This window comes from Dama dama, chromosome 9 (assembly GCF_033118175.1).
Source record: "Dama dama isolate Ldn47 chromosome 9, ASM3311817v1, whole genome shotgun sequence".
In the NCBI taxonomy this organism is placed as follows: domain Eukaryota; kingdom Metazoa; phylum Chordata; class Mammalia; order Artiodactyla; family Cervidae; genus Dama; species Dama dama.
In genome coordinates, this window is record NC_083689.1 from 64,208,442 (window position 1) to 64,235,716 (window position 27,275).

General features: G+C 52.3%; 2 protein-coding genes across 6 annotated transcripts in view; both read left to right on the plus strand.

The window, feature by feature from the left end:
* Positions 1-10,378, plus strand: part of SYNPO (synaptopodin) — a 56,893-nt gene extending 46,515 nt beyond the window's left edge. For 3 of the 5 annotated variants that reach the window (XM_061151743.1, XM_061151745.1, XM_061151746.1), the window contains 2 exons: positions 132-2,476; positions 7,682-10,378. In XM_061151743.1, the coding sequence (XP_061007726.1) occupies positions 132-2,476; positions 7,682-8,311 (2,975 nt within the window). In that variant the 3' untranslated portion in view covers positions 8,312-10,378. Of the gene's footprint in view, positions 1-131; positions 7,660-7,681 lie in introns of those variants that run through there. The other 2 variants (XR_009694208.1, XM_061151744.1) reach the window with 2 other exon arrangements.
* A 3,517-nt stretch (positions 10,379-13,895) lies between these two features.
* Positions 13,896-25,592, plus strand: MYOZ3 (myozenin 3). Its single transcript, XM_061151750.1, has 6 exons — positions 13,896-13,956; positions 20,385-20,539; positions 21,658-21,717; positions 21,803-21,938; positions 22,380-22,542; positions 25,424-25,592. The coding sequence occupies exons 1-6, from the start codon at positions 13,896-13,898 to the stop codon at positions 25,590-25,592; spliced, it is 744 nt and encodes a 247-aa protein (XP_061007733.1).
* Positions 25,593-27,275: the final 1,683 nt, after the last annotated feature.

Here is a 27,275-nt window from a genome sequence, read left to right on the forward strand (position 1 = left end):
GGTGAGTAAAGATCAAATTCCAGAGGAAAAGGCCATCTGTAGTTGGGTAGCACAAGTGACCATCTGTCTGTCTGTGTACCACTGTGGCTCTACAATCCCATGTGCTAATTGGGCCTCTGTCCCTCCCGCAGCGCTGGGCCGGAGTACTAGCCTCACCGAGAAGGATCTAAAAGAGGCCAAGGCGAGGAGCCAGCAGATCGCAGCCCAGCTGACCACCCCTCCCAGCTCCAACTCCCGCGGAGTCCAGCTCTTCAACAGGCGTCGGCAGAGGGTGAACGAGTTCACCTTGGAGAGCCACGGCCAGAGGGGACCGAAGTCTAGCCAGGAGCCCCTCAGAGTGCCCCCCGCCAGCCCCACAGGCCATGCCCCGGGGCTCAGCCTGAGTCCCACCTCGCTGCCTGAGCCAGGCCCTCCGAGAAACCCCGCCTGCCAGAGCACTGACACAGGGGTCCCCCGTCACAGCATGGAGGGCTGCTCGGAGGAGGCCAGCCTGCTCCGGCACCTGGAGAAGATGGCCAGCGAGGAAGAGGAGGTACCACTTGTGGTTTATCTAAAGGAGAATGCAGCCCTGCTGACGGCCAATGGGCTCCACCTGTCCCAGAACAGAGAAGCCCAGCAGAGTCCCCCAAGCCCACCTCCAGAGGAGGTCCACAGCCCGGCCACAGATGCCAACCAAAACCTTCCCTTGGCCGGCACCACGCTCATCCCGCCAGCTTCTAATGGCAACCACAACCTGCCAGCCACAGATGTCAACCAGAACCTATCGGCAGCCGTCACCCCACAGAGCCTGCCGCTCTCCAGCGTCCAACAGAATTCTGAGGTGCAGCTCCCTCCGAATGACACGGTGCCAGATTTCAAACCCAGCACCCCGTGTGCCGGAGGGCAAACCCAGGAGGCAGCCGCGGAGGTGAGATCCAGCACGCTCCTAATTGATAAGGTATCAGCTCCACCTACCGCCACCAGCACCTTCTCTAGAGAAGTTACTCCCATCTCCAGCTCCAGGCACCTGGGCCCAGATTTCATGTCCAGCTCCCTGCTCATTGACGTCCAGCTTGGAGCCCCAGCTGTGTCCACAGAGCAAGAGATGTCCGGGCGGACAGCCGCCACCACGCCCACCAAACTGTACAGCGAGGTCCACCTCACGCTGGCCAAGCCTCCATCCGTGGTCAACAGGACGGCCAGGCCCTTTGGGATCCAGGCGCCGGGCAGCACCAGTCAGATGGAGCGAAGCCCCATGGTAGAGAGACGACATCGTGGGGAGAAGGTCCCTGCCCCCCAGCCCTCCAGTGTGGCAGACAGGAGCCCCCGGCCACAGAGACACGTAATGTCCCACAGCCCCATGCTGGAGAGGAGGCCCGTGGCACAGCGAAGCCCCGCCTTGGAGAGACGCCCTGTGGGAAACTTCACCCCACCGCCCACCTACGCTGAGACCTTGTCCACAGCCCCCCTGACTTCCCGGGTTAGGTCTCCCCCGTCTTATTCTGCCCTGTACCCCAGCTCCGACCCCAAGCCTTCTCATCTAAAGGGCCAAGCTGTCCCTGCCAGCAAGACAGGCATTTTGGAGGAGTCGATGGCCCGCAGGGGCAGCCGGAAATCCATGTTCACCTTCGTGGAGAAGCCCAAGGTGACCCCGAATCCAGACCTGCTGGACCTGGTACAGACGGCTGATGAGAAGCGCAGGCAGAGGGACCAGGGAGAGGCAGGCCTGGAGGAGGAGCCCTTCGCCCTTGGGGCCGAGGCCTCCAATTTCCAGCAGGAGCCCACACCCCGGGACAGGGCCAGCCCTGCTGACGCCGAGGAGACCGTCCCCGAGTGGGCCTCTTGCCTCAAGTCACCGCGCATCCAGGCCAAGCCAAAGCCCAAACCCAACCAGAACCTCTCAGAGGCCTCGGGGAAGGGGGCTGAGCTCTACGCCCGCCGCCAGTCCCGGATGGAGAAGTACGTCATCGAGTCTTCGGGCCACGCTGAGCTGGCCCGCTGCCCATCACCCACCATGTCCCTGCCTTCATCCTGGAAGTACTCCACCAACGCGCCTGGTGGCACCTTCCGAGTGGCCTCCCGGAGCCCGGCCCGGACCCCACCTGCCTCGCTCTTCCACGGCTACCTGCCCGAGAATGGGGTCCTGCGTCCAGAGCCCACCAAGCAGCCGCCCTACCAAATGCGGCCCTCGCTCTTCGTCCTCTCACCCATTAAAGAACCTGCCAAGGCCTCGCCCAGAGCCGCCTCGCCCGCCAAGCCCAGCTCCCTGGACCTGGTGCCCAACCTGCCCAAGGCGGCTCTCCCACCGTCACCTGCCCTGCCTCGGCCCTCCCGCTCCTACACCGCCGCTGGCCAAGACGGCCTCCAGCCTACAACCGTGAGCCCCACCTACAGCAGTGATATCTCGCCTGCGTCACCCTCCAGGGCGTGGTCTCCCCGAGCCAAGCAAGCCCCCAGGCCCTCCTTCTCCACCCGGAATGCGGGGATTGAGGCTCAGGTGTGGAAGCCATCCTTCTGCTTCAAGTAACGGACCCCGCAGGGATCCCACTGCCTGTCTGAGCCCCTGTCCAGGGACCGGATGGAGAGCAGGAAGTGGCACGGGGCTGAGTCAGGAGTACGGGGACTCAGGGCTGACGCTGCCACCAGCTAGGTTTGCGCCGTATGGGCAAGTCACCTCCCCTCTCTGAGCTATCGCTGCCCCTTCCCTCCCTCGAGGTGGCTGGACTCCACGTCTGAGAGATCTGAAGTCAGCTACCAGTAGGAAGAAGGGTCACGGAGAGAGGACCACTTGGCTGGCCCTAGTGAGACTGGGGGCTTCTTCACCTGGCCTTTGTGAGCTGTAGGGCTGCCAGCGTCTTGCTGAGGAAAGGCCTAGAGGGGCCCTAACAGGGGCTTCTGCAGCACACAGAGCCTGCCCTTGCGGTGGGACCGGCCAGCCCAGGGCCTGCCGCCCCGGTGGGCTGCCCTCGCCATGGCCCCGGCTCCGGCCTCTTTCTGCCTGTTGCTGGATTCTCACCTGCTCGGGTCTGTCTCTTCCACCTCTGCCTTCCGGACACTGTTTCCTCTCCGCTGCTTCAGAGACCTCTGCCTCGGCCTCCACACTATCTCCTCTCCCGGGTTCTGCTGGATGAGGACTCAGCCCACCACGGCTGGCTGACGCTTTTCTTCCTGCCCCTCTGCTCAGCTGCCTTCACGCCCTCTCCGAACATCTGGCTCTGCTTTCTAGACAGCTTATGCAGTTCATCCCAGACTTCAGTCCTGGTTCCACCTGGCTTGCCCTCACTCTTCTGGGGTGTGGGAGGTCCCCAGGGATCCCCGAGAGAAAGCCCAGGAGAAGGCTCTGCAGAGGTGGGTGTGTAGCAAGGAGAGAGGTCCCTAGAAATAGATCCATTGGCTATTTTGGTTTCACCCTCAGCCCAGATCTGCACGGCTGAAAGAAACCATCCACATGCCACAGAAAGGGGCCCCAAGGAGAGAGGCATCTCGGCCTCCCGTTTGCTGTGTGACTTTGGTCAAGTCACTTTCCCTTCCTGGGCCTCAGCTTTCTCATAAACACAATGAGGGCCCTCCTAGCTGTGACCGTCTGTGAGGAATGAGAGGACAGGACAGGCTGGTACTTTGGGAGAAAGGTCCTGTAAGTGACAAGAGAGTCCCCTGGGAAGAGAGGGGAAGGAAATTAGGACTAAGGTGTCCTAGGACAGATGGGAAGTAGATGTCTGTAAGGGCGTCCGAGGAGGGTGTGTCTGGGGAGGCCAGGAAATCAGAAGTTTAGGCTCAGGTTCAGGATTGCCTGGAGACAGACCGTGGGAACACAGCAAGGACTGGGGCAGGAGCACGGCAGCCCAGGGAGGGGACAGAGGAGACCTTGAGGTCTGGAGGAAAAGGCTGGGACTTAGATCTGGATTCTAAAATATGGCCTCCATGTGTATCTTTGGGTCTCGGTTCCCCCCTTCATACTGTGAGGGTTTTGAGTCAGGTAGCCTGAGATCCTTCCCATCTCTGACACCTTTGATGTGCTGCGGCCCCCCAAAACCACGTTTTGTGAGGGCGAGAGAATATAGACGCAAGAGGCAGAATTCAGATGGAAGCCTCCCAAAACCGGGGGCTGAGCACCACCCACTATCTCTTTCCTAGCCCTATTTCTGGGCTCCCCAGCGGAGCAAGGGGTGGTGGAGGCGGTGCCCGTGCTGGGCTGAGCCTGCAGTTTTCGTGAGCTCTCGGCTCGTCTCCATGGGAACAGGGGGTGCCTTCCCAGTGAGTTCATTCTGCCCGGAACGTGGGGGCATGCGTGGGGAAGTCAGGAGTGAGCTCAGCTCCTTCATGCCAAGCCCCTCCCAGGACAGAGTGAAGCCCGTGTTCCGGACCCCTGCTCCCTTCGACATCCGAGGGCCAGCAATGGAAGAGCCCACCCTCCGTCCTGCAGTTCCTTCGGCCAGGCTGTCTGAGCTCTGCCCTCAACTTTGTTTTCTCTCCTGTTCTCAATACACTCTGGCTCAAATCTGTCTTGCTTCTTCTTTTCTTCCACACTCACGGGCTGGTGGTCTGGGCCCTCTCCCTCCTCCCCGACTCTGGCCTGGGAACTGTGGTGAGAGTCCGAATGCTGCCTGCATCTGCTGAGTGTCTGGATCTGCTGTGGGTACAGATGTGTGCTGGCTTGGCAGTAAGGGCTGCCTTCTCTCTTCCCCCAGTCAGCTCTCAGGGAACCAGAAACCCTTGGAAGACACATTCTGTTTTCTCCTTCCTTTGGACTTTGGCCAAAAAGCCTGTAGATGGGAAAAACCCACGCCCCTTATGGTCCGGATTTATTTGAATTCTTTATAAGTGCCTTTAGCCAGAGCATGTACACTTTTCTTCCCCCTTAGTTTCTCCCAGCATCCCACTCTACCATTATCTAAATCTGGGAGCTTCCCAGTCATCACTGCATATAATAAGTTTCTGCCCCTCATGGAGCCGAACAAACGCCATCGGGAGCCAGAAAAAATGGGTTCCAGCCTCAGATCTGCACCTGACTCCTTGTGTGACCTTAGACAACCCCTAGGCCCCAGTCTCCCCTTCCACACAAGGAGAGGATTACAGAAGCTGTGGGCTAGCTGGCTGTCTTTGGTCTCCGATATTCCTCTTTGCTCCACTCGTGCCCACCTCACACACATGCCCTACTTTGGGACTGGTGCTGGGTTAAGTGGGTGCTCCTTTCTGAACTTTCACCCATGTGCATTTCCAGGAAGCTCTGGGGTATATGATGAATTGAGATCTTTTTCAGAAAGTGAGTAATTCTGATTCCCTGCAGCATTTTTGTATTATACACTCCCCCCAACCAGGGTGCACATGCCCACGGACACACACACACACAGTCAGTACCCAGACAGGGCAGTTGTGATGCGGTCAGGCCTTGGCCCAATGCCAAAAGATGAGGAGCTGCTCACCACTGCCCCCAACATTCCAACCCACACATTCTGAGAAGTAAGTTCTGTTACTCCTTCCACTTGCTGGCCCTAGCCTTTCCCTTGAAGCCACCAAAGGCAAAGGCAGTCCTTAAAGGTGTCAGACAGTTATCACAGCTCCTCCTGCCGCAGCCTGCTCTTCTCCTGGCTGAAAGCCCTGGTTCCTCTGCCTTAGTGCTTGTTGATGGACTTGGATCATGAACTCTTGGCCCCACTTCCCACAGCCTGGCTGATTGAAAGATTCCTGAGATGGCTCACAGACAGCAGCTCGCACTGTCTCTGGCTCATATACACACAACTGTGACCCTGGAGTAAAAGGGGTGGAGCCCATGCTGAGCTTTAACTTTCCTACTTGATGATTGGAGCCTTGGATGTCCCCAGGAGGTCCCTAACATTACCAATCCCATGAAAACTCTTTAACTGTGAAACATTCCTCTTTAGGTTAAAAGTTTCCATTTCTGAGTCTGGGCCAATCTAGTAGCTGCTGCATTGTTTGGAGAAGACAAATAATTTATCGCTTCCTTTTGATGGAGAGAAATGAGATTCTGACTGGATGAGAGGTTGACTGGTTAGGCTGTGAAAGTTCACTGATTGGATGAGAGAATGGAGCTTATGAGTGGTTCTAGATTTTGATTGGATAGGAGACACTGAACAGACCAGCTAGTTCTGGACTCAGAGATGACTGCTGGTTAATTTGGATTGGATTGCAGATTGATTGGACTGGCTTTTGCTGAAATCTGATTGGCTAAACAGATGGATGGTTTAGTATAGTAGTCCTCAACCTTTTTGGTACCAAGGACTGGTTTTGTGGATGACAATTTTTCCACCAGGTGGGAAAGGGTGGGGGTGGGATATGGCTTTGGGATGATTCAAGGGCAGTAGGGTTCATGCTCTTATGAGAATCTAATGCTTCTGCTGATCTCACAAGAGGCAGATCTCAGGGGGTAACGTGAGCAATGGGGGGAGGGGGGTGACTGTAAATACAGATGAGGCTGGCTTGCTGGCCACTCATCTCCTGCTGTGTGGCCTAGTTCCTAACAGGCCACAGACCAGTACCAGTCCATGACTCGGGGGTCGGCGACCCCTGATTTAGCAGATACATGCTGGACATGGGTCCCCAAGATCTGTATTCTCAAAACCAGTTCAAACTACTTAAGCCCACCTGCAGCCTTTGAGCAGCAGTCAGTCACACACACATTTCCTGGTGGGGCAGAATACACCAGAAAGCTATTTACACCTCTGAACTTCATTTTCATCAGTGTAAAATGGCTTGTGATAATACCGGCTACCTCACCAGACGGTTGTGAGGATCTGATGAGAGAGGAAGGATGAGAACAAACTTTGTAGACTGGAAAGTCCCCAAGGAGGTAGGAAGCAGGTATGATTGTGTAGAGCAGAGCAGTGCTTTATAACCTCAAAGAGGGTCACCAACTTGGCCTCACCAAATCCACTCTCCCCTACCCCATGCTGGCAAGAGGTCCAGGGAAGGGAGCAAAGACCCAACTTTCTTTTATGTTTTATCTGTTAGTAGGAACTTACATGATCAAGGATCCAAGGAGCAACTAGCAGGTGACCATGGCAATACAACAGGGGGATTGGGACTGAGAAGGCCTTTCCCTAAGTCCAGTCTTAGAAATAATGATCAATATTTTTGGTTTTAATTTTTTAAATAGATAGCATATCCATACAGTTCAAAACCTTAAACTTATATAAAAAGTAATACATTAAAAGTCTTATTCCCACCCCTGTGGCTGTGTACCCTGCCCAGTTCACCCTACTTCCCAACAGAGACCCACTCTGGTTAGTTTCATGTATATCCTTTCAAGTGTGTCTTTATGGTAACTAACATCTGTTGCACACTTAACCTCTTCTAGCAAATCTTATCATACTGTGATATTCTTTTACATAAGTTATCTCATTTACTTCTCACAACAACCCTCTAGGCTACAGGCTGACATTATACTCCCATTTCACAGAGGAGGAAACTGAAGCCCAGGGGCTTCCAGTTGCTTCTGTTGCTGAAGCAATTTGACCTAGTTCATTCATTAAACAAAGGGGTCTATCTCCTAAGAGAGCGATCTTAAACCACCCGGCTCTCTGTGACGCACAGGGGCAAGCAGCGTGGGCTCTTTCAAGCATCTGAAAAATGAAAATTGGGGCACCTGCATTTTACTGCAGTCACTGCTAACTTCAGTCCAAAATCCCGGTATAGAGGAGCCCAGCACTAACGCCTGCCCCCAACCTCTCTGCTCTCTCCCCAGGACCGCCGGGAGAGCTTGCCCACCTCCCCGCCCTGGACGCCCGGCGCATCCCGGCCCCCCAGCAGTCTGGATGGCTGGGTGAGCCCGGGGCCCTGGGAGCCGGGCCGTGGGAGCAGCATGAGCAGCCCCCCGCCGCTGCCACCGCCACCGCCCATGTCCCCCTCGTGGAGCGAGCGCTCCGTATCCCCGCTGCGATCTGAGACGGAGGCGCGGCCCCCCAGCCGCCAGCTGCAGGCGCTTCTGGCTAGAAACATCATCAACGCGGCCCGGCGCAAGAGCGCCTCCCCGCGGCCAGCGGGCGCCGAGAGCCTTCGGCCCTTCTCCCCGCCGAGGGCGGCGCCGCCGCCGCCGCCGCCGCCGCGCATGCGCTCGCCACAGCCTGCCCGTCCCGGTCCTGCCGCGGCCACCGGGGCCACGTTCGCTCCGATCCCCAGGAGCCCGCTGCCCGCACCGCCTAGGCCCTTCCCCTACCGCCGCTCGCCCACGGACTCCGATGTGTCCCTCGACTCCGAGGACTCCGGGGCTAAATCACCCGGCATCCTCGGCTACAACATCTGTCCCCGCGGGTGGAACGGCAGCCTGAGGCTCAAGCGTGGCAGCCTCCCCACCGAGGCCTCCTGCACCACCTAATAAGCCTTCCCCGCCCGCACCCCATCCCTGCCCTGGGAGGGCCGCGCGGGAAAAAGTGTCATCGGGCTTGGGAGATCCCAGCACCATGTCCCCAAGGGGTCTGGCTACTTTGACAGCCCCAGAGATCAGGAGTCAGCGGGAGAGAGCTCTGGGTTTGGGGGTGGGGTGATGATCCAAGTTTGGGTTCTAGCCCTTGCTCTATGGAAAGACCTTTCCAATGCTCCTCAGCTTTCCCATCTGTTTAATAGAGCTTTGGCCAAGGCAATCTCAAACCTCTAAATTCCCCCTTTTATTAATACACACAGGCAGGGCATTGTATGTATGGCCCCCTAAACTTGCTGCACTGCAGGATTCCATACTCCTCTCCCACCTTCCTGGCTCTGATCTCTGGAGTCTGGCAAATGAGGGGGTGTGTTCCGAGGATCCTATGCCTGAGTTGCCTGTCCAAGTCCTGGCTTGACCATCCGCCTCCCTGGCACCAGGTCTCAGGGAGCAGCTGTTTTCCATCTCTTCCCAGAGAGGCTCTATTTTTACCATGATGACCTTTAGAGAGGGTCTCCCAGGCCAGCTCAAGGTGTCCGGCTGGCCTCTCTGGAGAGAAGAAGCAGGAAAATTCCTCCTCTCAGATCCCTCTCATGTTTTCTCCATCCCAGTTCAGACTGCCTGGGACATCTGTAGCCAGAGAAGAGATGTAAGGCGATATTTCCCCCAGGCCCAGGACTTGGGCCTCCAGGAATGCTATAGGTGTCTGCAACTCATCTGTCCCTTCTGGGCCCTTTCATGGCAGACTCTGGGCTCAGAACTGAGCTGGGGAGAAAACAGTTTGACCTGGAGCAATTTGTTATCCTCTGGCTTTACTTGATAGCCCTGAGTTTGAGGTTGCCCACTTGGAAGGAGGGAGGCAAAGAGTTGTTCTGGGCAGTATGCAAGCCATGGCAAGGATGCAGAGAGGAGATTCTAGTAGGGAATGAATTGGCTCAGACGACCTCTGAGGGCTCTTCCTGTCCTGAAATGCATTCCATAGTATTAGGAAGGAAGGGAGAGTAAGTAGTACTGGAGGACTGGCTGGGCAGATGAGTCTGGGTGGGTGAGTGAGGGGTTAGACCAGAGTCTGCCTGTGTTTCTAGTTCCTTAGGAATTACCCCCACTCTTCAGTTTCAGGCTCAACATCTGTATTGTGCCCAGATGAGTAGGCACTGTTCTGCCTCATCTCTTTCCTATCACACTCTGGGCTAGCCAGTGTCTGGTGCCCAGTAACAGTGGGCAGCCTGGCTGCAGGCCCTGGTCTGTCCCTTAAGCTGTAGTGACTCTGATTGGGAACCCCAGAAGGGACACAGGGAGGAATGTGCCTCTGTCCTATAGTTTCCAGAGCTGGCTCATGGTGCCCTCTAGAGGTTTAAAATATCAGTTTCAAGATCCTAAGGGTGGGGGTGGGGGCTGGAACTGGCTGAGGATCCGAGGTATGTATGTAAGTGAAAGGATACCAGGATGTTGCTAAAGGTGAGGGACAGAGCGTGATTTGGGGGGTTAGGGGTAGACTTACCCCACCCCTCAGGTTTATATTAGACTTGGAACCCCTTAGTGAGGCTAGGGCAATCTGGGGTCAGGATGGGAGAGAGAATCAGGGGGAGATGCTTTGGAATAAAGGACTGATCCCAGAGGATTCCTCAGGCCTAAAGATTGGGAACATAGGCTCTGGTGGTAGGATGTTGAGAGGGTGCTCCAGCTTGTCAGTGATGAGTGATCATATTACTGAAGTCCCCACCTGCTTCAGGGACCCTTGTAGCATGGGAGGCTGGGGCTAAGGGCCTCTTTCAGAGAAAAGACACTATTAGGTTACAGTTAATGCAGTGGCACAGAAAAATCCACTTGTACCTGCATTTCCCACAAAGAGCCAGCAGGAGGCAGCCTTGGGAAGCTGCAGTTCTGTCTGGCTGTTCTCTCCCTGTCACTGCCTTTTCCCCTCGTCCTCTTCTCTAACCCACTAGAAATTGCCTGTGTCCTGCCTTTTGCCTCCTGTAGAATTCAGCTCTGGCCCTCAATAAATGCTTCTTGCATTCTTCTGTCCCTTGTGTCATTTTCAGTTATGTCTAAAGCTCTTCTCTTTCCCCCAACCATGGAACAGTCCGTGGGATGTGGGGTGGATGAGAATGTTTGATACACAAGGGATGGGCGCTTGGAAAGTAGCAACCCTGAGAGAGATGGGGAACAAAGATAACACTCTGGGCCACAGAAGAAGTCCCTGGGTTGAAGTTCCGGTCCTATCACCTACTAGCTGAGTGACCCTGGGTAAACCCACTCCTTCTCCAGGCCCTAGCATCCCTATCTGTATAATGAATGAGTGGGGCGAAGGGATGTCTCAAGGTGGTATCGCCTGGGCCCTGACCACAGGACACTGTCACTGCAGTGGTCAGGGCCAGGCTGCATCAGGGCCCAGCATTCTAGGGCTGCTCCCTGATGATGGGCTTCAGGCAGGAGGAGGAGCCCCTACAAGAGGTAACATCAGAGTCCAGGCAACCCTAGAGAGCTCAGGACCCACACCATTAGCAGTGCTCCTCTTCTGATGGGGCGTCCTTTGCCCAGAGAAGGGGATCATGGCTCTTCTCACAGGTGAGGCCAAGCCTGCCCTCGGGACATCCCTCACCTTCCTCTAACAGGGACAGAGCAAAGGACTCTGAGGGTCAGGAAGCTGCATTCAGGTGATCCACAGCACAGTCCAGGCTTCTTAAGAGAGATGCCCTTGGACAACCTATCTGGCACACAGGTACAGAAGATCACGTCCCTGGACCCAGCACATCCCCGCCCATCCCACCTTTCCCTGGCAGTGGTTAACGCACCTCTGACACAATCTTTATCTTCAGCAGAAGATAAACCTCTCCTGAGCACACCGTCCCCATGCCTACTGGGGATCCTGGTGCCCAGACACCTCAAACCAATTTCATTCCAAACTGAACTAAGTATCTGCCCCCCACCACCACTGTTTTCCTTGAATGACTCAAGCCAGAAGTGGGAGTGGCTCTTTTCTCATCTCCTGCAGCCAGTCTCTCACCACGACCTGGTAATTTCCCGTACCCCTCAAGCCCCTCTCCTCCTCTCCATGCCCTCTGTCACCGCCCTGGTCCAGCCACCCGCTGGCTCTCGCTTGACCACAGTGAAATCCTCCTGCCTCCAGTCTCGCTCCCGCCAACCCACTTTCCATAGGGCAGCCAGAGATATCTTTGGAAAATGCCATCCAACTGCTCCATTCCACTGCTTTAAACTCCAACAGCCCTTTATAAAACTTTGCTTTTGAAAAGCCTGCTGTGATCCAGCCCCTGCCCACCTGTCTGGCCTCATCTCTCAGCACCACCCCAGCCCCCAGTCCTAGCTGGCCCCTAATATCCTTATATGTGACGCAGCCTCAGCCTGCAATTACCCATGCCCCTCTCTGCCCCGTGAACTCCCACTCATGCCTCGAGGCCCAGCTCAAATGTCTCCTCCTCTGGGAGGCCTTCCCCACCCCCAGGCTGAGCGGGTGGCACCCTCCCCTGGGGCCCTCTCGGAGCATTTCCCATGATGCGCTGCAGAGGCTGTTTACGGGGCTGACACGGGCCTGGCTGAGCTCCTTGAGGACAGAGCCCTGCCTTATTTATTTTCAGTCCATAGAGAGAAGCTCAGAGAATGTGAGAAGGTAGAGGGAGAGAGAGAAGAAGGGAAGAAGGAAGCAGAAGGAAGAAAGGAAGGCAGGAAAGAAGGAAAGGAAAGAACAAGTCAAGCAAAGACATTGGGGGATAAATCATTCATTCACCTACCCACCCATTCCATCACTTGTTCAACAAATATCTACCAAGTTCCTACCAGGCCCCACTCTAGGCACTAAGGATATCGTTAGCAAGCTCAGGGGACCGGTGACTCACTCTCAGCATTTCCAGGTGACTTTGGTGTGTGCATGTGTATGTGTGTTGTACATGTGCATGCAAGGCCTTCTGTGTGTGAGGGCTTGCTGCCGGGGCACCTGTCTTCTCTGGGGCCTAGTGCTTTTAGCATCTGTCCCTGGATCCTATTGCAGCCCGAAATAAGGCTGTGAGCCACGACAAGGCAGGGGCGACTCTCGTCAGCTGAGGCCAGAGCTGGCTGCAGGGCACACCCAGCTCGCCGACCGCCTGCACGGACACTGACCACTCGGCTCTCAGCTTCCCAACAGAGGTGTTAATCTGAGGGTCTGACACCCCCTCCTGCCCACTGTGGCTCCATCTCTCAGGTACCAGGATCCAAGGGAAGCTTGAGGGCTGTGGATAGTGGGCGGTGGAGAGGAGTAATTCCAGAGCCCCTTCCCCCCACAGCAGAGCAAGGACCCTGCAGAAGGGCAGGGAGTGTGGGGCCTCTTGGAAGCCTGGATCCTGAATTGGGAAGGGAGGGATCCTAAGCTCTGGGTTAAATGGGGAGGGGTGGCTAGGATTCCAGCTGGAGGGTAGGTTATGACTCTGCTCAGACTTCAAGATCTTTCAGCAACAGAGGGAACAGGGTCCTTGTCTGTAAAATGAGGGGTCCTTCCTGATGTCTGTGAATTTCTGTAAGGAGAGTGTTTGTCAAGAAACAGATCTAGGAACTTGGAATCCTAAGTGGTCAAAGTGGAGCATGCTTTACCAGCTCATGGGCCCCACCCCAAATGCATGTACTTGTGCTCATGTTTGCGTGCAGTTTTAGGTGGCACAGAGAGACGCGGAGCTGGAGAGCCGCTTGCTCACACTTACCGAGGGAGTCAGGGAGACTGATTAGAATCCAGGTTGGAAACTCAGCACCCAATGACCTGGGGCCGGGTATGGGTATGGGAGGGGAGATAATGGATGGAGGCAGGTTGCTTTTCTAAAAGAAGGAATATAGAAGAACCTGGCAGCAAAGCAGAGGGGCACAGAAGTGGGTACGGCTGTCAGGAGGCTCAAGGGCTCTGCCTTCTCTCCTGAGGGCAGGGTAGGGACTCTGGACTTGGGGCCTGCAGGACTTCTCTGGGGCTTTGGACCTCCTTTTATTTTAAATCACCTCCAAGATTCCTGGGACATGCCATAGATGCAAATGGGAGACTGGTGGAGGAGGAAGAGAAGCAGGACACCACGGAAGTGAGCTGAAGGATAGGGCTACAAAGGGGCTGATGGCCCTCCCAGCTTCCTTGCACCGGCCTGTGCCCCCAAGCTTCAGAGCTGAATACTGGGGACATGAGGGGCACACCTTGCAGACCCCAGTGCAGCCCCAGCCTAACCAGCCATGCTCCTCTCCCCCAGACTTCAACCTTCAACCTCTTTAAGCCCCTGAGTAGAGCTCACCCGAGTCAGTGGACAACAACAGTCAGACACCCCCACCTCCCCTTCTAATGTCCCAGAAAAAACCCTTGATGAGCCTGTGCTTCCTTAGCAACCTGGAAGCAGATCTGCATGACCTTGAGCATCTCCCTTGCCCTCTGTGGACCTCAGCCTCCTGTTTCCCACCTGGACAGCCCTTGCTTGAGACTTGGGTGAGATACAGCTGTGTGGGGCTAAGGCTGGGTAGACCAAGGACTGGGAGGAACAGAGGCAGCTGGACCCATCTGTAGGGGTGTCTCCTCCACAGGATGATCCCCAAGGAGCAGAAGGGACCAGTGATGACTACCACGGGGGACCTCACTGAACCAGGTAAGGCTGACCCAGGCCCTGTGCATTCCTCAGATCCCATCCTTTCTTGGTCCCAGTCTATAGCCACTCAGCCTGCTGGCCCCAGGCCTGGGCAAACAGGTGTGAGGTCCAGGCCAGCCTGTGGAATCTGCCGCCTGGGCTGGGAAGTTTCCTGAAGCGTTGGGAGGGGCCTGGCCCTGATTTCGGGGCACACGAGAGCTGAGGTCGAGTGCCAGACACGGGGCCCTGGCCCCACCGGAGCCATTCCTCAGCCCCAGACTGAGCTCTGAGGGTCCCAGATCGAACCTACCAATGGCCCAAGCTTCCCACATAATTGCCTGTGTTTTAACTCGGGGTCTCACTGGGCAGCCACAGCATGAGATGAGGGGTCAGGGGAGGGTGGGGCAGGGGAGCAAGAGCAGGCTGCCTGACCTTAGTCAAACCATTTCACTTAAAAGCTGATTCAGCCAATGGATAAATCACCTAAAATACATACTTATCAACTTTATAAGACCTCTTACAGAACTCTTGGCATAATTTTGGAGCCTTTATTTGGCCTACTTTAGAGCATTTCATATATTTTAAAAACAATTCAGCTAAGTCAGAACTCTCATACTTTACTGTGAATCATAGTGACATGGCGCTGTTGCTTAAAAGTACAGATTACTGAGGGAGTCAGGGGGCCGATCAGAATCCAGGTTGCCCAGCTCAGCGCCCACGGACCTGGGGCCGGGTATGGGGGGTACAGATGGAAGCAGGTTGTTTATCCAGAAAAAGGAATATAGAAAAACCTGGCAGCAAAGCAGAGGGGCACGGAAGTGGGTAAGGCTGTCAGGAGGCTCATCCCAACATCCCTACCCAGGAGTTCTGATCCAGGGGACCGAAGGAGGAGGCCAAGCATTAGCCACTGAGACAAGTACCGGCATGGTTGCCATGCAGGAGAGCAGTGAACCAGGCCCTGATAAATCCCTGCCTAAGGGCTTCACTGCAGTTTTGCCTCCTTCAGCGTTCCAAGTGTTTCATCATGTGTACAACTTCATCTGTGAGGCATACTTTTAATTCGTTTTGTGTGTTCCTGTCTCCTTTTGTTGGTTTCATTTTTTTTCATTCCATGATTTTCATGCTGAAATATGTAAGCTTTGTGAGCGATCGAGGCTCTAAATAGAAGAACCAGGCAATGCATTTTCTTTTCTCTTGTCTAATTGGTTACAGACCCCCCAGTGTTGACGCACATCATTTATGCCAGACTGGAAATACGTTCTTTTTTTGTTGATTACGGCTAGAGTATTAATTAAGGACAACTTTGAAACTAAAGAAAAGTAGAAAGGGAAAAAAAGCGCATGAGCTCATCACCAAAAGACAGCCATTGTAAAATAATAATAAAACATCGTTCTTGTGTGCTTACTAATGTCTCAGATACAGTGCTAAGAGCATTTGTACTTTTTGTTATATATATAACCCTCACAACAGCTCTGTAAATTAGACATGATTGTACCCATTTTTTAGAAGAGAAAACACAGACTCAGGAAATCACATCCTCAGTAGGTGCAGAGCTGAGATTTGACCCCAGATCTCTCTGTCTCCAAAACTGCTCCTTCACCACATGATTACATAAATAAGACATTCATTTTATAAAATATTCAGACAAAACAGATATGAATGACTTTGAAAGTGAAAGTTCCTCATAATGAAACCATCTGGAGATAACCATTGTTAACAGATTTGTGTAAATCCTTCTTCTGTTCATATATAAACATATTTATATAAGCGCATATACACGTGGGCTGAATACTATACACTGTGTTCATCATCTTTTTTTTTTCACTTAGCAGCACACCACAGACTTCTTCCCATCTTAGTGTAATTTATCTCACCCCTCCCCTCCCCTCACTTCCCCAGCATATAAGATATTATATATATTTATACACCCTCCCCCGACAAGGAGGCCATGAAGGCTTGACTAAGGTTAGGGGTAGAGCCTGAGGATTCCTGAACAAGTGACTTGTTGAGATTGCACGCCTAGGAGAAGGGAAGTGACAAAAGCAGGACTGGGCAGAGGAAAGTAAGGAAGTGGGTTCCAGAGCATAAGTTAATTGCCCTATAGAAATCATCTCAGCTTTAGCAGGGGGCTGTTGCAGCCTCTACTCACCGGGGCAGTTCTCTGCAGAGGTGGCCATTGTGAGCTGTTAGTCACTGATAAAGGGTGTCCAGGCAGCATCCGTAAGACTCATTCCCTGTTTTCATAATCTGACACCTCACTGCAGCAAACATCCTTGTACGTATATCCTTGGGTGTATTTATTCAACTTTTCTCCCCAAGGATGAATGCCTAGAATTAGAATTGCTTAGTCAAAATAGGTTTCATCTATAGCTTTTTTTTTGTCTTTAAATATTGAGCTCAGTTCATCTGAACAGCACTTGAGAATATATGCCAGGGGACTTTTATTACATATTTAGGTATAAATGGTCTTTCATCTAAGACAGAGTGCGTTGTCTCATTTGAAAAAAAAAACAAAAACAGTGCAAACAATTTCCAGCCCTCCTCTTTTGTATATCCCATAAATAGTCACTGCTTATATTTGGCATGTCTCCTTGCAGATTCAATACACGCATAAGCATATACTTATTTTTTTACACATATGAGTGGGATCTTAGAATACAATTCTTCAGAAATTTACTTCCCCCCCCCCCCCCAATCTATAGTGGATTTCTTTCTGATTCTAACACGTAGAAGTTTCTTTCTCTACATTTGCTGAAAGAATGAAAAAACCATCAGCCTCCTTTTTTAAAAGGTCATTTAGGATTCCGCTGAATGGGACGAAGCACTGCACTTGGCATGGCCTCAGTGCTAACTGGTGACCATGTCCGTCTCCCTGACCCGTTCACTCTACTGTTCTCTGGGACCATTTCAGCAGCTGCTCTTCTCAAACCTAAAGTACTTCCTCCCTCACATCCATTCTCAGCTAGTAACCTTGCTTCTTATTTCACTGAGAAAAGGAGCCAAGAGAGGCTTCTGTGAGCTCCCGCCTCCACATCTGTCCGCTTGTTTGCATCCGTGGCCCTGTTCTTCGTTTTCCTTCCTTGTGTGCTGGATGAACTCTCCTTGCACCTGTCTGAAGCCACCGCTTCCAGCTGGGTGCCGGACACCCTCCCTGCCCTCTCCCCTGCTGTAGGACATTCCTTCAGTAATTCTCCTCTTTAAAAACAAGCAAGCAAACAAACAAATCCCTCTTGTTTCCATAGCTGCCTCCAGCCGTGGTCCTTCAGAGCACAGCTCCTCAAAGCTGCTGTCTTTACTTCCCTCCTCTCTCTCTTTTTAACATTTTATTTAACCAACTTACACACACACACACCAAAGTAGAGAGGGCAAGCCCCCAAAGTCCCCCTTTTATTCCTGGAGTCCAGAATAAATCCCAAGAAACATGTCATTCCACCCCCCAAACACTTCACAATGCATCAAAAAGTAATAAAAAGCACATTTCCTTACATGTAAAGGTATTAACACATTGAACAAAATGAACAATACTGATTTAATACTATCTAATAATCAGTCCTGTAGTCAACTTTCTCCAATTTTCTAGTTTGTTCACAGTATCTAAATAAGAGCCACTTTGGATTCTAACGTTATCTAGTTTCATGTGTACAACATTATATTTCTACTTCTGTACACATTAGAACATGAAAAGTGAAAGTGTTAGTCCCGACCAACTATTTGAGACCCTGTGGGCTGTAGCCCACCAGGCTCCTCTGTCCACAGAATTCTCCAGGCAAGAATGCTGAAGTGGGTAGCCATTCCCTTCTCCAAGGGATCGCCCCAACCCAGGACTCAAACTCTGGTCTCCTGTATTGCAGGCAGATTCTTTACCATCTAAGCCACCAGGGAAGCCCATACACTATAGCATGCTCACCACCAAAAGTATGGTTTCTACCTTTCACCACAGTTGACCCCTTTACTCATTTCACCCTCCCTCTCGGCCCCCATTCCCTTCTAGTAACCACTACTGTTCTCTGTATCTGCATGTTTGTTGATGTTTGATCATTCATGTTGGCTTTTGTTTATATGTTTGTTTTTATATTCTGCATATGAGTGAAATCATATGGCATTTGTCTTTATCTGACTTATTTCACTTAGCACAGTACCTTCAAGGGCCGTTGTTTTTATTTGGTAGCTATGTCTCTTAATCTCCTTTAATCTAAATCACCGTCACCCCCTCCTTTTTTTGCCATGTCATTCACTCCTTTGAAGAAACTGGGCCAGATGCTCTGTACAAGTCCCACATCCTAGATTTGGCTTGTCGCTTCCTTGTGGTATGGCTAAACTGTTCCTCAGTCCCTTTTCTCTTGAACCTTTTCCAATAAGGCTTTCACACCCAAGTACACCACAGGGACTGCTTTTGTGGAGATTACCAATAATAGCCCCATGTTACTAAATATAATGGTCAATTTTCAGCCCTCCTCTGACTTGACTTGTCAGCAACATTTGACTCTGTTGATCAGTTCATTGTCCCTGAAACCCTTTCATCCTTTGGTTCTAGGACACCACAGTCTTTAGATTTCCTCCTACTTCTCCCCAGGCTCAGGCTGTTTCTCATCTCCTCGATCTAAATGTTGGAGGCTCTGGGGCTCAGTCTGTAGCTCTCTTATGCATCCTCATATCCTTGGTGATCTCAACCAGCCTCTAGGCTCAGAACGTCATTTAGAGGCCTGGAACGTGAACCTATGTGGATCTGATTTTAGAGATGACAAACAACTCTGCCTGTGCTTTCCCCACGTATCCCTCTCCTACCAGTGTCCTCATCAATTTTGACACTCCTCTCTTCCAAAAGTCTCCCTTTGTTGGGCCAGCATGAAATGTGCATTCTGCTGGTGGGGAAAGCACAAAGGATATGGATAGGCCCCCAAACTACTGACAGTCATCAGCCCCGAAGTCCTTCTACATGGCTGTAATGACTGGTCCTAACTATGAGAAAAGAAATCAACAGAACACTCTTCACTAAAAAACAACGATAGCCAATACCATTTGTATACTCCCAATGTCCAAGTTTTTACATCCAAGTCAGTTTTCTCCCCAAGCACTAGACTCATATATTCAGCTCCCTCATCAGCATCTCCACTGGGATGCCGACAAGACTCTTCAAATCTTATTCTCAGTTTTGGAAACCATTAGGGGGTCTGAATATCGGTTAGGCATTACATTCATATAAAACAAAAATTCATTCTCTTGAAAAGGTAGAGAGCTTTGAATAAAAGCAACTTACAAAGCAGCTATGCTATGATTTCATTTTAGTTAAGAAGTCACATGAATATATGGTCAATTAAGAAGACAGGGGGACTTCCCTTGTAGCTCAGTTGGTAAAGAATCCGCCCGCAATGCAGAAGACCTGGGTTCAATCCCTGGGTTGGGAAGATCCCCTGGAGAAGAGAAAGGCTCCCCACTCCAGTATTCTGGCCTGGAGAACTCCATGGACTATATAGTCCATGGGGTCACAAAGAGTTGGACACGACTGAGTGACTTTCACTTCACTTCACTTCACTTCATGAAGACAGGAAAGGATATACACTAACGGGTTAGGAGTGGTAATCTCTGGATGGTAGAAAATGGTGTTCTTCTTTTCTTTTTCTCTTATGTCTATATTTTCTAACTCTCTTCAATGTACATATATGGTGTTTTGGTGGCCCTAATGGTAAAGAACCCACCTGCCAGTGCAGGAGATATAAGAGATGCAGGTTCGATCCCTGCGTTGGGAAGATCTCCTGGAGGAGGGTATGGCAACCCACTCTAGTATTCTTGCCTGGAGAATCCCATGGACAGAAGAACCTAGCAGTCTATAGTCCATACAGTCGCAAAGAGTTGGACACTACTGAGCAACTTAGCATGCACACACAGCACATGATGATAAAAGGCTATTTTAACATGAAAAGAAGACATGTCTAGACCTGAATGCCTGGTGTTCCCCACACCTCCTCCTCCTCCAGTCTTCCCATCTCAGAGAGTAGCTCCATCCTCCCAGCAGCTCAGGCCAGAAAGCTTGCCGTCACCTCCAGTCCTCTCTCTCTCTCTCTCTCTCTCTCTCTCTCTCTCTCTCTCACATCCAACCCCTCAGGGTCTTCCTTCAGAAGATATCTGAAATCTGATCATTTCTCATCACCTCCACCACTATGGGCACAGAGCTGCACAGGAGATTCAGGGACTAAATAGACCTGGCCAAAGAATATCTGAAATGATGCTTGATTTCAGCATCAAACACAGGCAAATCACACTCAGAGGAATCATCTCAGCCCATTGGCTGGGCAAAGAATCCACAGAATGACACCCAGTGTCAGCAAGCACGGGGGGAAACTGACATCCTTGTACATAACGGACAGTGCTGTGAAGAGGTCCCCTTAGAGTCAGCAGCTGGAGTATCCTGCAGGTTTGGCAGTGAGAGCTCTCTCTGCCCTCTCCCGCAGTTCCTCTGCTGGACCTGGGCAAGAAACTGAGCGTGCCCCAGGACTTGATGATGGAGGAGCTATCACTGCGAAACAACAGGGGGTCCCTCCTCTTCCAGAAGAGACAGCGCCGTGTGCAGAAATTCACCTTTGAGTTTGCAGCCAGCCCACGTGCTGTGAGTAAGCTCTGACCATGCTCACAGGGAAACTGAGGGCCAGTCATCAGCCACACAATGAGCCAAGTGAGAATGTCTGGCCCCTACAGGAGCCCCTCGAGTCCAACCAGGGGATGACTATGGCATTGCCATCAGACTGACGCCTGCCCTGCTCTGTGATCTTAGAACAGAGTCAGCTCTTCAGGCATCTCTCCCCAGACACGAAACAAAGTGGGTTGGACATGGTGAGCCATGGAATGAAGGGACTCTGGCTCCTATGAAAAGTGCCAAAGGACAGTCAGGTGCTCTGGGCTGAATGTGCAGCAAGCAGGATTTAGATTAGACTTGAGCTTGATCTAAGATGGAAAATGCAGAACACTTCTCTCTTCTTCCCACTGGAAGAAGGTAGAGTCATCTAAAGAATGGGGCTTCCCTGGTGGCTCAGTGGTAAAGAGCCCACCTGCCAATGTAGGTGATGGTTCGATCTCTTGGTCAGGAAGATCCCTTGGAGAGGGAAATGGCAACCCGGTCCAGTATTCTTGCCTGGGAAATTGCATGGACAGAGGAACCTGGCGGGCTACAGTCCATGGCTCGCAAGAGAGTCAAGACATGACTTAGTGACTAAACAGCAGCAGAGCAAGGAAACAAGAATGACCTGCCCTTGGACTTCAGAGAGGCGGCAGGCAATCTCAAGTGCCTCTAATGAACTCAGGGCCTGCCATCCGGCTCCACTCAATTTCTGGATGAAACAGGAGATGACGAGAGGGCACCATGTGGCAGAATAATAAAAATGACAAAACATCTACCTTTGCTAGGTGCCTATGACAGCTCTAGCTAAGCAGTTTGCATGTGTCATCTCATTTAATGATCAGAGAGTGATAGTGTTATCATCATGCCCACTTTACAGAGAAGGAAACTGAGGCTCAGGGAGGTTAACAGAAATCCAGGGTCAATACAACAGTAGCTGCTAACATACATAAGAGCACTTCTCTGTTCCAGGGTCTAGCACTCTACATTATGAACTCATCCCCCCAACATCCTTGGGAGGTGGGCTCTAGGATTATGCCCCTCCCCACTCCCTGCCTTTTTTAGTGGAGCCTACCTGTGGTTTACTTGCCACCCGCCCCCCAACCCTACAGGTCGTGGCAGGAAGTGCAAAGGAGAAGGGGACTGGAACAGCAGAACCTGGGATGGTGAGTGTGGACAGAGACCTCCCCAAGGAGGGGAAGCCCAGGGGAAGGGGCCAGGCAACTCAGATTCTCTGAGCTTCACTCCTGTGCCCAGGTTGCCAACAGCCATGAGGGGCAGAACTACCGCTCTGAGCTCCACATCTATCCGGCCTCGCATGGGGGCCCTGGGGATGCTGAGTCCATGGCCTCCCGGCCAGTGAGCACCTACAACCCCAGCGCCCTGGCACCAGGTAAGTGGCATTCCCATGTCCCAGGACCAAGGCTGGAGGACCAGAACATGGGTGTGTTCCCTGATGGGGCAGAAAGAGCACCCAGAGAGTATCTAGTCCATCTCCTTACACACACACACACCCCTGTCTACAGATACAACACAAGCCCAGAGAGATGCAGCCATGTCAGGTCACAGAGCGTGCCAGAGATGAACCAAGACTAGAGTCTCTGCCCCAACTTGCAATTCCCCTGCTCCATCCTCCCCATTTCCAGGGATGGGGAAAGGTCCTCTTTGCTGGGGCGACTTTGGCATCACATTCCACGCCCTCCCTTGACTTCCCTTTCCTAGTCCTTCCTTCCCATCCCCAAACAGTGTCCATGGGATGGGTGTGAGGGCCAAAGGAGAAGGGAACCCAGGCAGCCCGCTCGCCTGCCTGCCACGTGCCATACTCCACCCCTAGGTTATGCTGAGCCACTGAAGGGCATCCCACCTGAGAAGTTCAACCACACAGCCATCCCCAAGGGCTACCACTGCCCGTGGCAGGAGTTCATCAGCTACCGGGACTACCTGGGCGAGGGCGGAAGTCACATCCCCAGCCTGGCGGAGTATCGAAATTTCAACAAGTAAGACAAGGCGGGGCTGCTCAGGGAGAGACCTGGAAGGAGGATGCACTGGAGCCAGTCACAACCACAGCAGCAGCTGCATTTCCTGAGCACTTTCTACATGCCAGGCTCTACCCCAACGCCTTGTATACATTTATTGAGTTTCTGCTGAAACACAATAGAACGCTTGTGCCTTAGCACATAGTAGGTGCTCAGTAAATGCACAGGGAATGAATGTCTGTGTGTGGCACACATCTTGTTGAATCCTGCTTCACAACAGGGTGGGGCAGATGCTACAATTTTTCCCATTCTGCTGCAGAAGAGGATTATTAACAACCTGCCCAAAGTCACACGGCAAGAAAGCAATGGCAGGGCTGGGATCCACATCTGGGTTTGTTGGACTCCAGAGTTCAGTTTCTTGTTCTTCATCACTGCTATGTGCCACCTCCTTGATGGATGTGGAAGTGTGAGTCCTTGCCCGGGTGGGGGCCCCAGATTTCACCAGTCCTAGGCCAGTTCAGCCTTTCCCTTTCATCAATGGCCTGGAAGAGGCCTAGAAAGTGACCTTGAGGCTGTCCCACTGTGGGAAGTGGCAGTGAAATGTTGGACACCAGAGGTGAGAACAACAGATAAGTGGCTCATAGTGTTTAGAGCGTGGGGCTTCATCAAGGGCTTAATGCAATCTCTACCCCTGGCTGTGTGACCTTGGGTGAATGGCTTAACCTCGCTGGGTCTCCAATTCCTACTTCATAAAATGGTTGTGAGGGTTGCATGAGAGGCCATAGGCAAAGTTTCTGGCAAGTGAGAAGCTCTCAAAAAATGGTAGCTTCTATTATTACTATTTACAGGTTATTATTATTTTCAGGGGAGAACTTGAAAGGGATAAACTTAATGTTCCACTCTAGGGGCCTGAAAACAAATCACAGCAGGCAGGACAGGAGCCTGGCACTGGAGGAAGGCATGGGCTAGAGGATGCATTTCAACTGCAATTGGCTTCCTTAGTCTGCTGCTATTTATGAGAAATTCTCTGCTGGCTTGGGCTACATTAAGTGAGAAACTGGAGGGTCCACAGAGAGGAGGCCACAGCCCAGCTCTTCTGGCACCTGCTCAGACCACATGTGGAGACTATCTGCCTGGCTTGGCCTGGAGACCAGGCCCCCTAAGGAAGGGTTGAAGGAGCTGGGGGTGATGGGCCTTGAGAAGAGAGTGCTCTGGAGGGATGTGACTACCCTCAAACAGCTGAGAGCATGGGAGGACCATGATGGGAAGAACAGGGTCCAACAGGCATCGTGTGAACCACGAGCCATTGGCAGAGGATTGGGGGTTTCCTGCCAGGAAGGACTGGGCTGCCTCTTCTCCTGGGGCCCTCCAGCCCTGCTTGTCTAGCTATTTAAAACCCTCAGTAGACATCAGTGCTAGCAAGGCAGCTTCCGGGCTGGCCAGGGCAGGCCGTGGCCCCACCAATCTCACGCTATGACGGGCTGAGGCATGTTCCCACTAAAAGAAGGGGGTTCTTAAGGAGTCTCAAAGCCAGACCCTTCCTGGCACAGAAGAGGCAACGGAGGTAGAGAGAGAAGGAATAGCAGTGTTGGCAGTCAAGCTGCGCTCAGCATCCATGGCCCGACCATGAGGTCTGCTCAACTTGGAAGCGGCCTGGCCTGCTCCTGTGGGGCCAGGCTATTGCCACCACAGCTGGGGTGGTCCAGGCAGAAACTGTCCTGGCTGGAACCTGGGTCCTGGCTCAGGAATGGTCCCAAGCTGCAGGGAAAACACTACATGAGTAATACTCTTTGTTCTCTTAAAAGTAAAAAATAGTTTGAAAATCATGTATTTGTATTATCTTAAACACAAAACAAAACCCAACCCTAGGCAACTACAAATAAAAGTAGGGCCCCTTTGTTCCCCATCCTCCAATCCCAGGTCTCTTCCCAAAAGTAACACTGTTGTCAGGTTGGTGCCTGTTCTCAGAGCATTCGCTACAAGCAGCTACATACCTTCGGGGATGTAGCATTGTTTGGTTTGCACGTGTATGTGTCTTTTTTGATATTTTGAATCTCATCCTATACCTTGCTTTTTTCACTCAACATTATGCTTTTGAAATCTCTTAATATCTATAGCTCTGTTCATTCCTTTAAAGCTGTTATATAGTACTCTGCCATGAATATATTGATCTTATCCATTGCTCTGCCAATGGGCATATGGCGTGTCTCTGGTTTGTCACTAATCACTACTCGTATCTGCTTCCTTGTGCACATGTGCATGCACTTCCTAAGCCATATGCTTACAGGTAGAGTTGCTGGCTGACTGAATTTGCACATTCTCAGGTTTAAAGGATCCTGCCAAATTCCCCTGCAAGGTAGCAGCACCAGTTTACCCTCCAGCCAGCAGTATATGAGTAAGAATTTTTCCACCATTCACTAACTTTGGCCCATTACCAAATCACTTATTCTTGCCAGTATTATGGGTGAGAAATAGCATGTCTTGGTTGTAATCTGTATTCTCTGATTCTGAATGTTCTTTCTAACTCTCCTTTCTCTCTCCAGTTTGTGATATATTTTTGTAAGGGGAGATGTCGAGAGGAAGGAAAAACCATATTCCAATTCTTCTCCCTTCTGGACTTTATTTAAGAGGATCCGAGAGTTTTGCCAGGACAGGCCAATTCTCACTCTGAAAACGTCATTCTTATTAATATTTCCAAACAATGAGCCATCCTGACTAGGGGCAGATTTGGGACTGGGCAGAGCTGGAGAAACCTGTTAAAGGTAGTACAAAATCTTTGCTGAGTAGCAGAGAAACTGAGGCCCAGAGAGGCGAGGAGGGGGCCACACGCGGTGACCCCCATGTCTGTTCTGCCACCCCACCCCCACACAGCCCACCTCCCCTGCCGCTCTTCTCTCCCCAGGACCCCGGTGCCCTTTGGAGGACCCCTGGTGGGGGAAACCTTTCCGAGGGCAGGCACCCCCTTCATCCCGGAGCTCACCAGTGGCTTGGAACTCCTTCGCCTTAGACCCAGCTTCAACAGAGTGGCCCAGGGCTGGGTCCGCAACCTCCCAGAGTCCGAGGAGCTGTAGCCCCAGCGCCTTCACTTCCCTCATCTCAGAGTTCGAATAACACCTGGAGCCAAGATTTGTGGCCAGCACTTCACAGTTTACGAAGGGCCATCGCACATGAAACCTTACTGCAAATGGCCTCAAAAGTCACAAAGTTCAGCAGTCCCCAATGTGGCATACTTCAAAATCACCTGGGGGTATTTTCCTACAGGTTTCTGACCTGCCCAAACTTGCAGCATCAGAATCCCCTGAGCAGAGGATCGCTATTAGTAACTCACACGTCGAGCTGATTCTAAGAAAACTTGTCCCTGGTTTGTGTCTTTAGGAATCCAAGCCTCCAGTGACCACATCCAGCCTCCACTCTCTCCTGCTCCTGTACTCTAGCTTAGTCGCCCCCAGGGACAGGGAGCCCACTAGCTGCCTATTTACCTGTGAAGCACTCTGACAATTAGTTTTCCCTTTTACTGAGACACAGATGGTCTTTATCTACTCACGCTGCTAACGTTTACTAAGCACCAACTGTGTGTTAGCTGCTGTGCCAGCCATAGGGAGAGGGTGTGGGGAATAAGCCCAGGCCCTAGCCTAGACAGAGGAGGGAAGACAGATTTGTAAAGCAGTAAATCACCTTAATGCTCCTTAAAGCATGCTGACAACCGAGGAACCATGTGAAGCAGAGGAGGGGGTCTCTAACCCTGGGTGTGGGGTGGGGACTCTGGGAGGTGTCCCAGAGGATTTGAGGAGGGCCTTGGAGGACTGAAGGGAGGGGGTGTGACAGGGAGGTTGTGGAGATGAAGGCGTTTCTGGCAAGTGGGTGGTGAGTGCAAGGGTGCGGAATTGTCACGGGTGCCGGCGTGAAGGGGGACGACAGTGTCAGAGGAGGTGGTGAGTCCTCAAGCGGGGCGGAGTGGAGTGGGGTGGGCTGCACTAAGGAGATGGGGAAGTTCTTAAGCTGGTTGCTATGTGGGGCACAGACTGGAGAGGAGCAAGGCCGGATGCCAGGAACCCTTCAAGGACCAAGGCCTGGACTAGGGAGGCAGCCATGGGGTCAAAGGAAGGAGCACCCCTCGATGCCCTCCAGGGCAAGTGCGAAGTGGGGTGCTTACAAGGACGACTCCCTTCCACCCGCTTCCACTCACCATTTGGAGCAGACCCCGGGCTAGGTCTCGTTCTAGTCCCCACCAGGCGTAGTTCGGCCTCTACGCAGGTTCCTTGGAAAGAGAAGGGAAGGGAACGCCTCCCTGCAGGTGCTGGTGATGACGGCGCTGATGGTGGCTGCTTTTTATTGGGTGCCTCGGTGCCTGCACTGATAGCAGGTGTTCTACGTAGCCCATTTCTAATTTTCAGTACAACCTTGAGACAAAGACGTGGTCCCGCTTTACAGATGTGGCTATCCAGGCCTAAGCAGGGGAAGTGACTCATCTGGGGACAAAGCCAAAGGGGGGATCTGTCCAATTCCAGTGAATATTTCTTATCACTCCGCTGGGTGGCCAAATCGGTGCCCATTCAGTCTGGAATCACCTAATCATGGTGTCATGCTTTTAGACTTTAGAGCTTAAGAGTGCAGGCTGGGGGTCAGACTGGATGGGGTGGGTTCTAGTGCCACCGCTAGCCGTGTGAACTCAAGCAAGTCATTTCTCACCTGTGGGCCTCTGTTTCTCCACTTGTAAAATGAGGACAAGAGTACAAGTCCCTGCATGGGGTTTT

Coding starts and splice junctions, on each gene's coding strand:
- MYOZ3 (XM_061151750.1), top strand. CDS start 13,896: ATGATCCCCAAGGAGCAGAAGGGACCAGTGATGACTACCACGGGGGAC. Junction 20,540..21,657: donor TTGCAGCCAGCCCACGTGCT/GTGAGTAAGCTC, acceptor CCAACCCTACAG/GTCGTGGCAGGAAGTGCAAA. Junction 21,939..22,379: donor CCCCAGCGCCCTGGCACCAG/GTAAGTGGCATT, acceptor CTCCACCCCTAG/GTTATGCTGAGCCACTGAAG.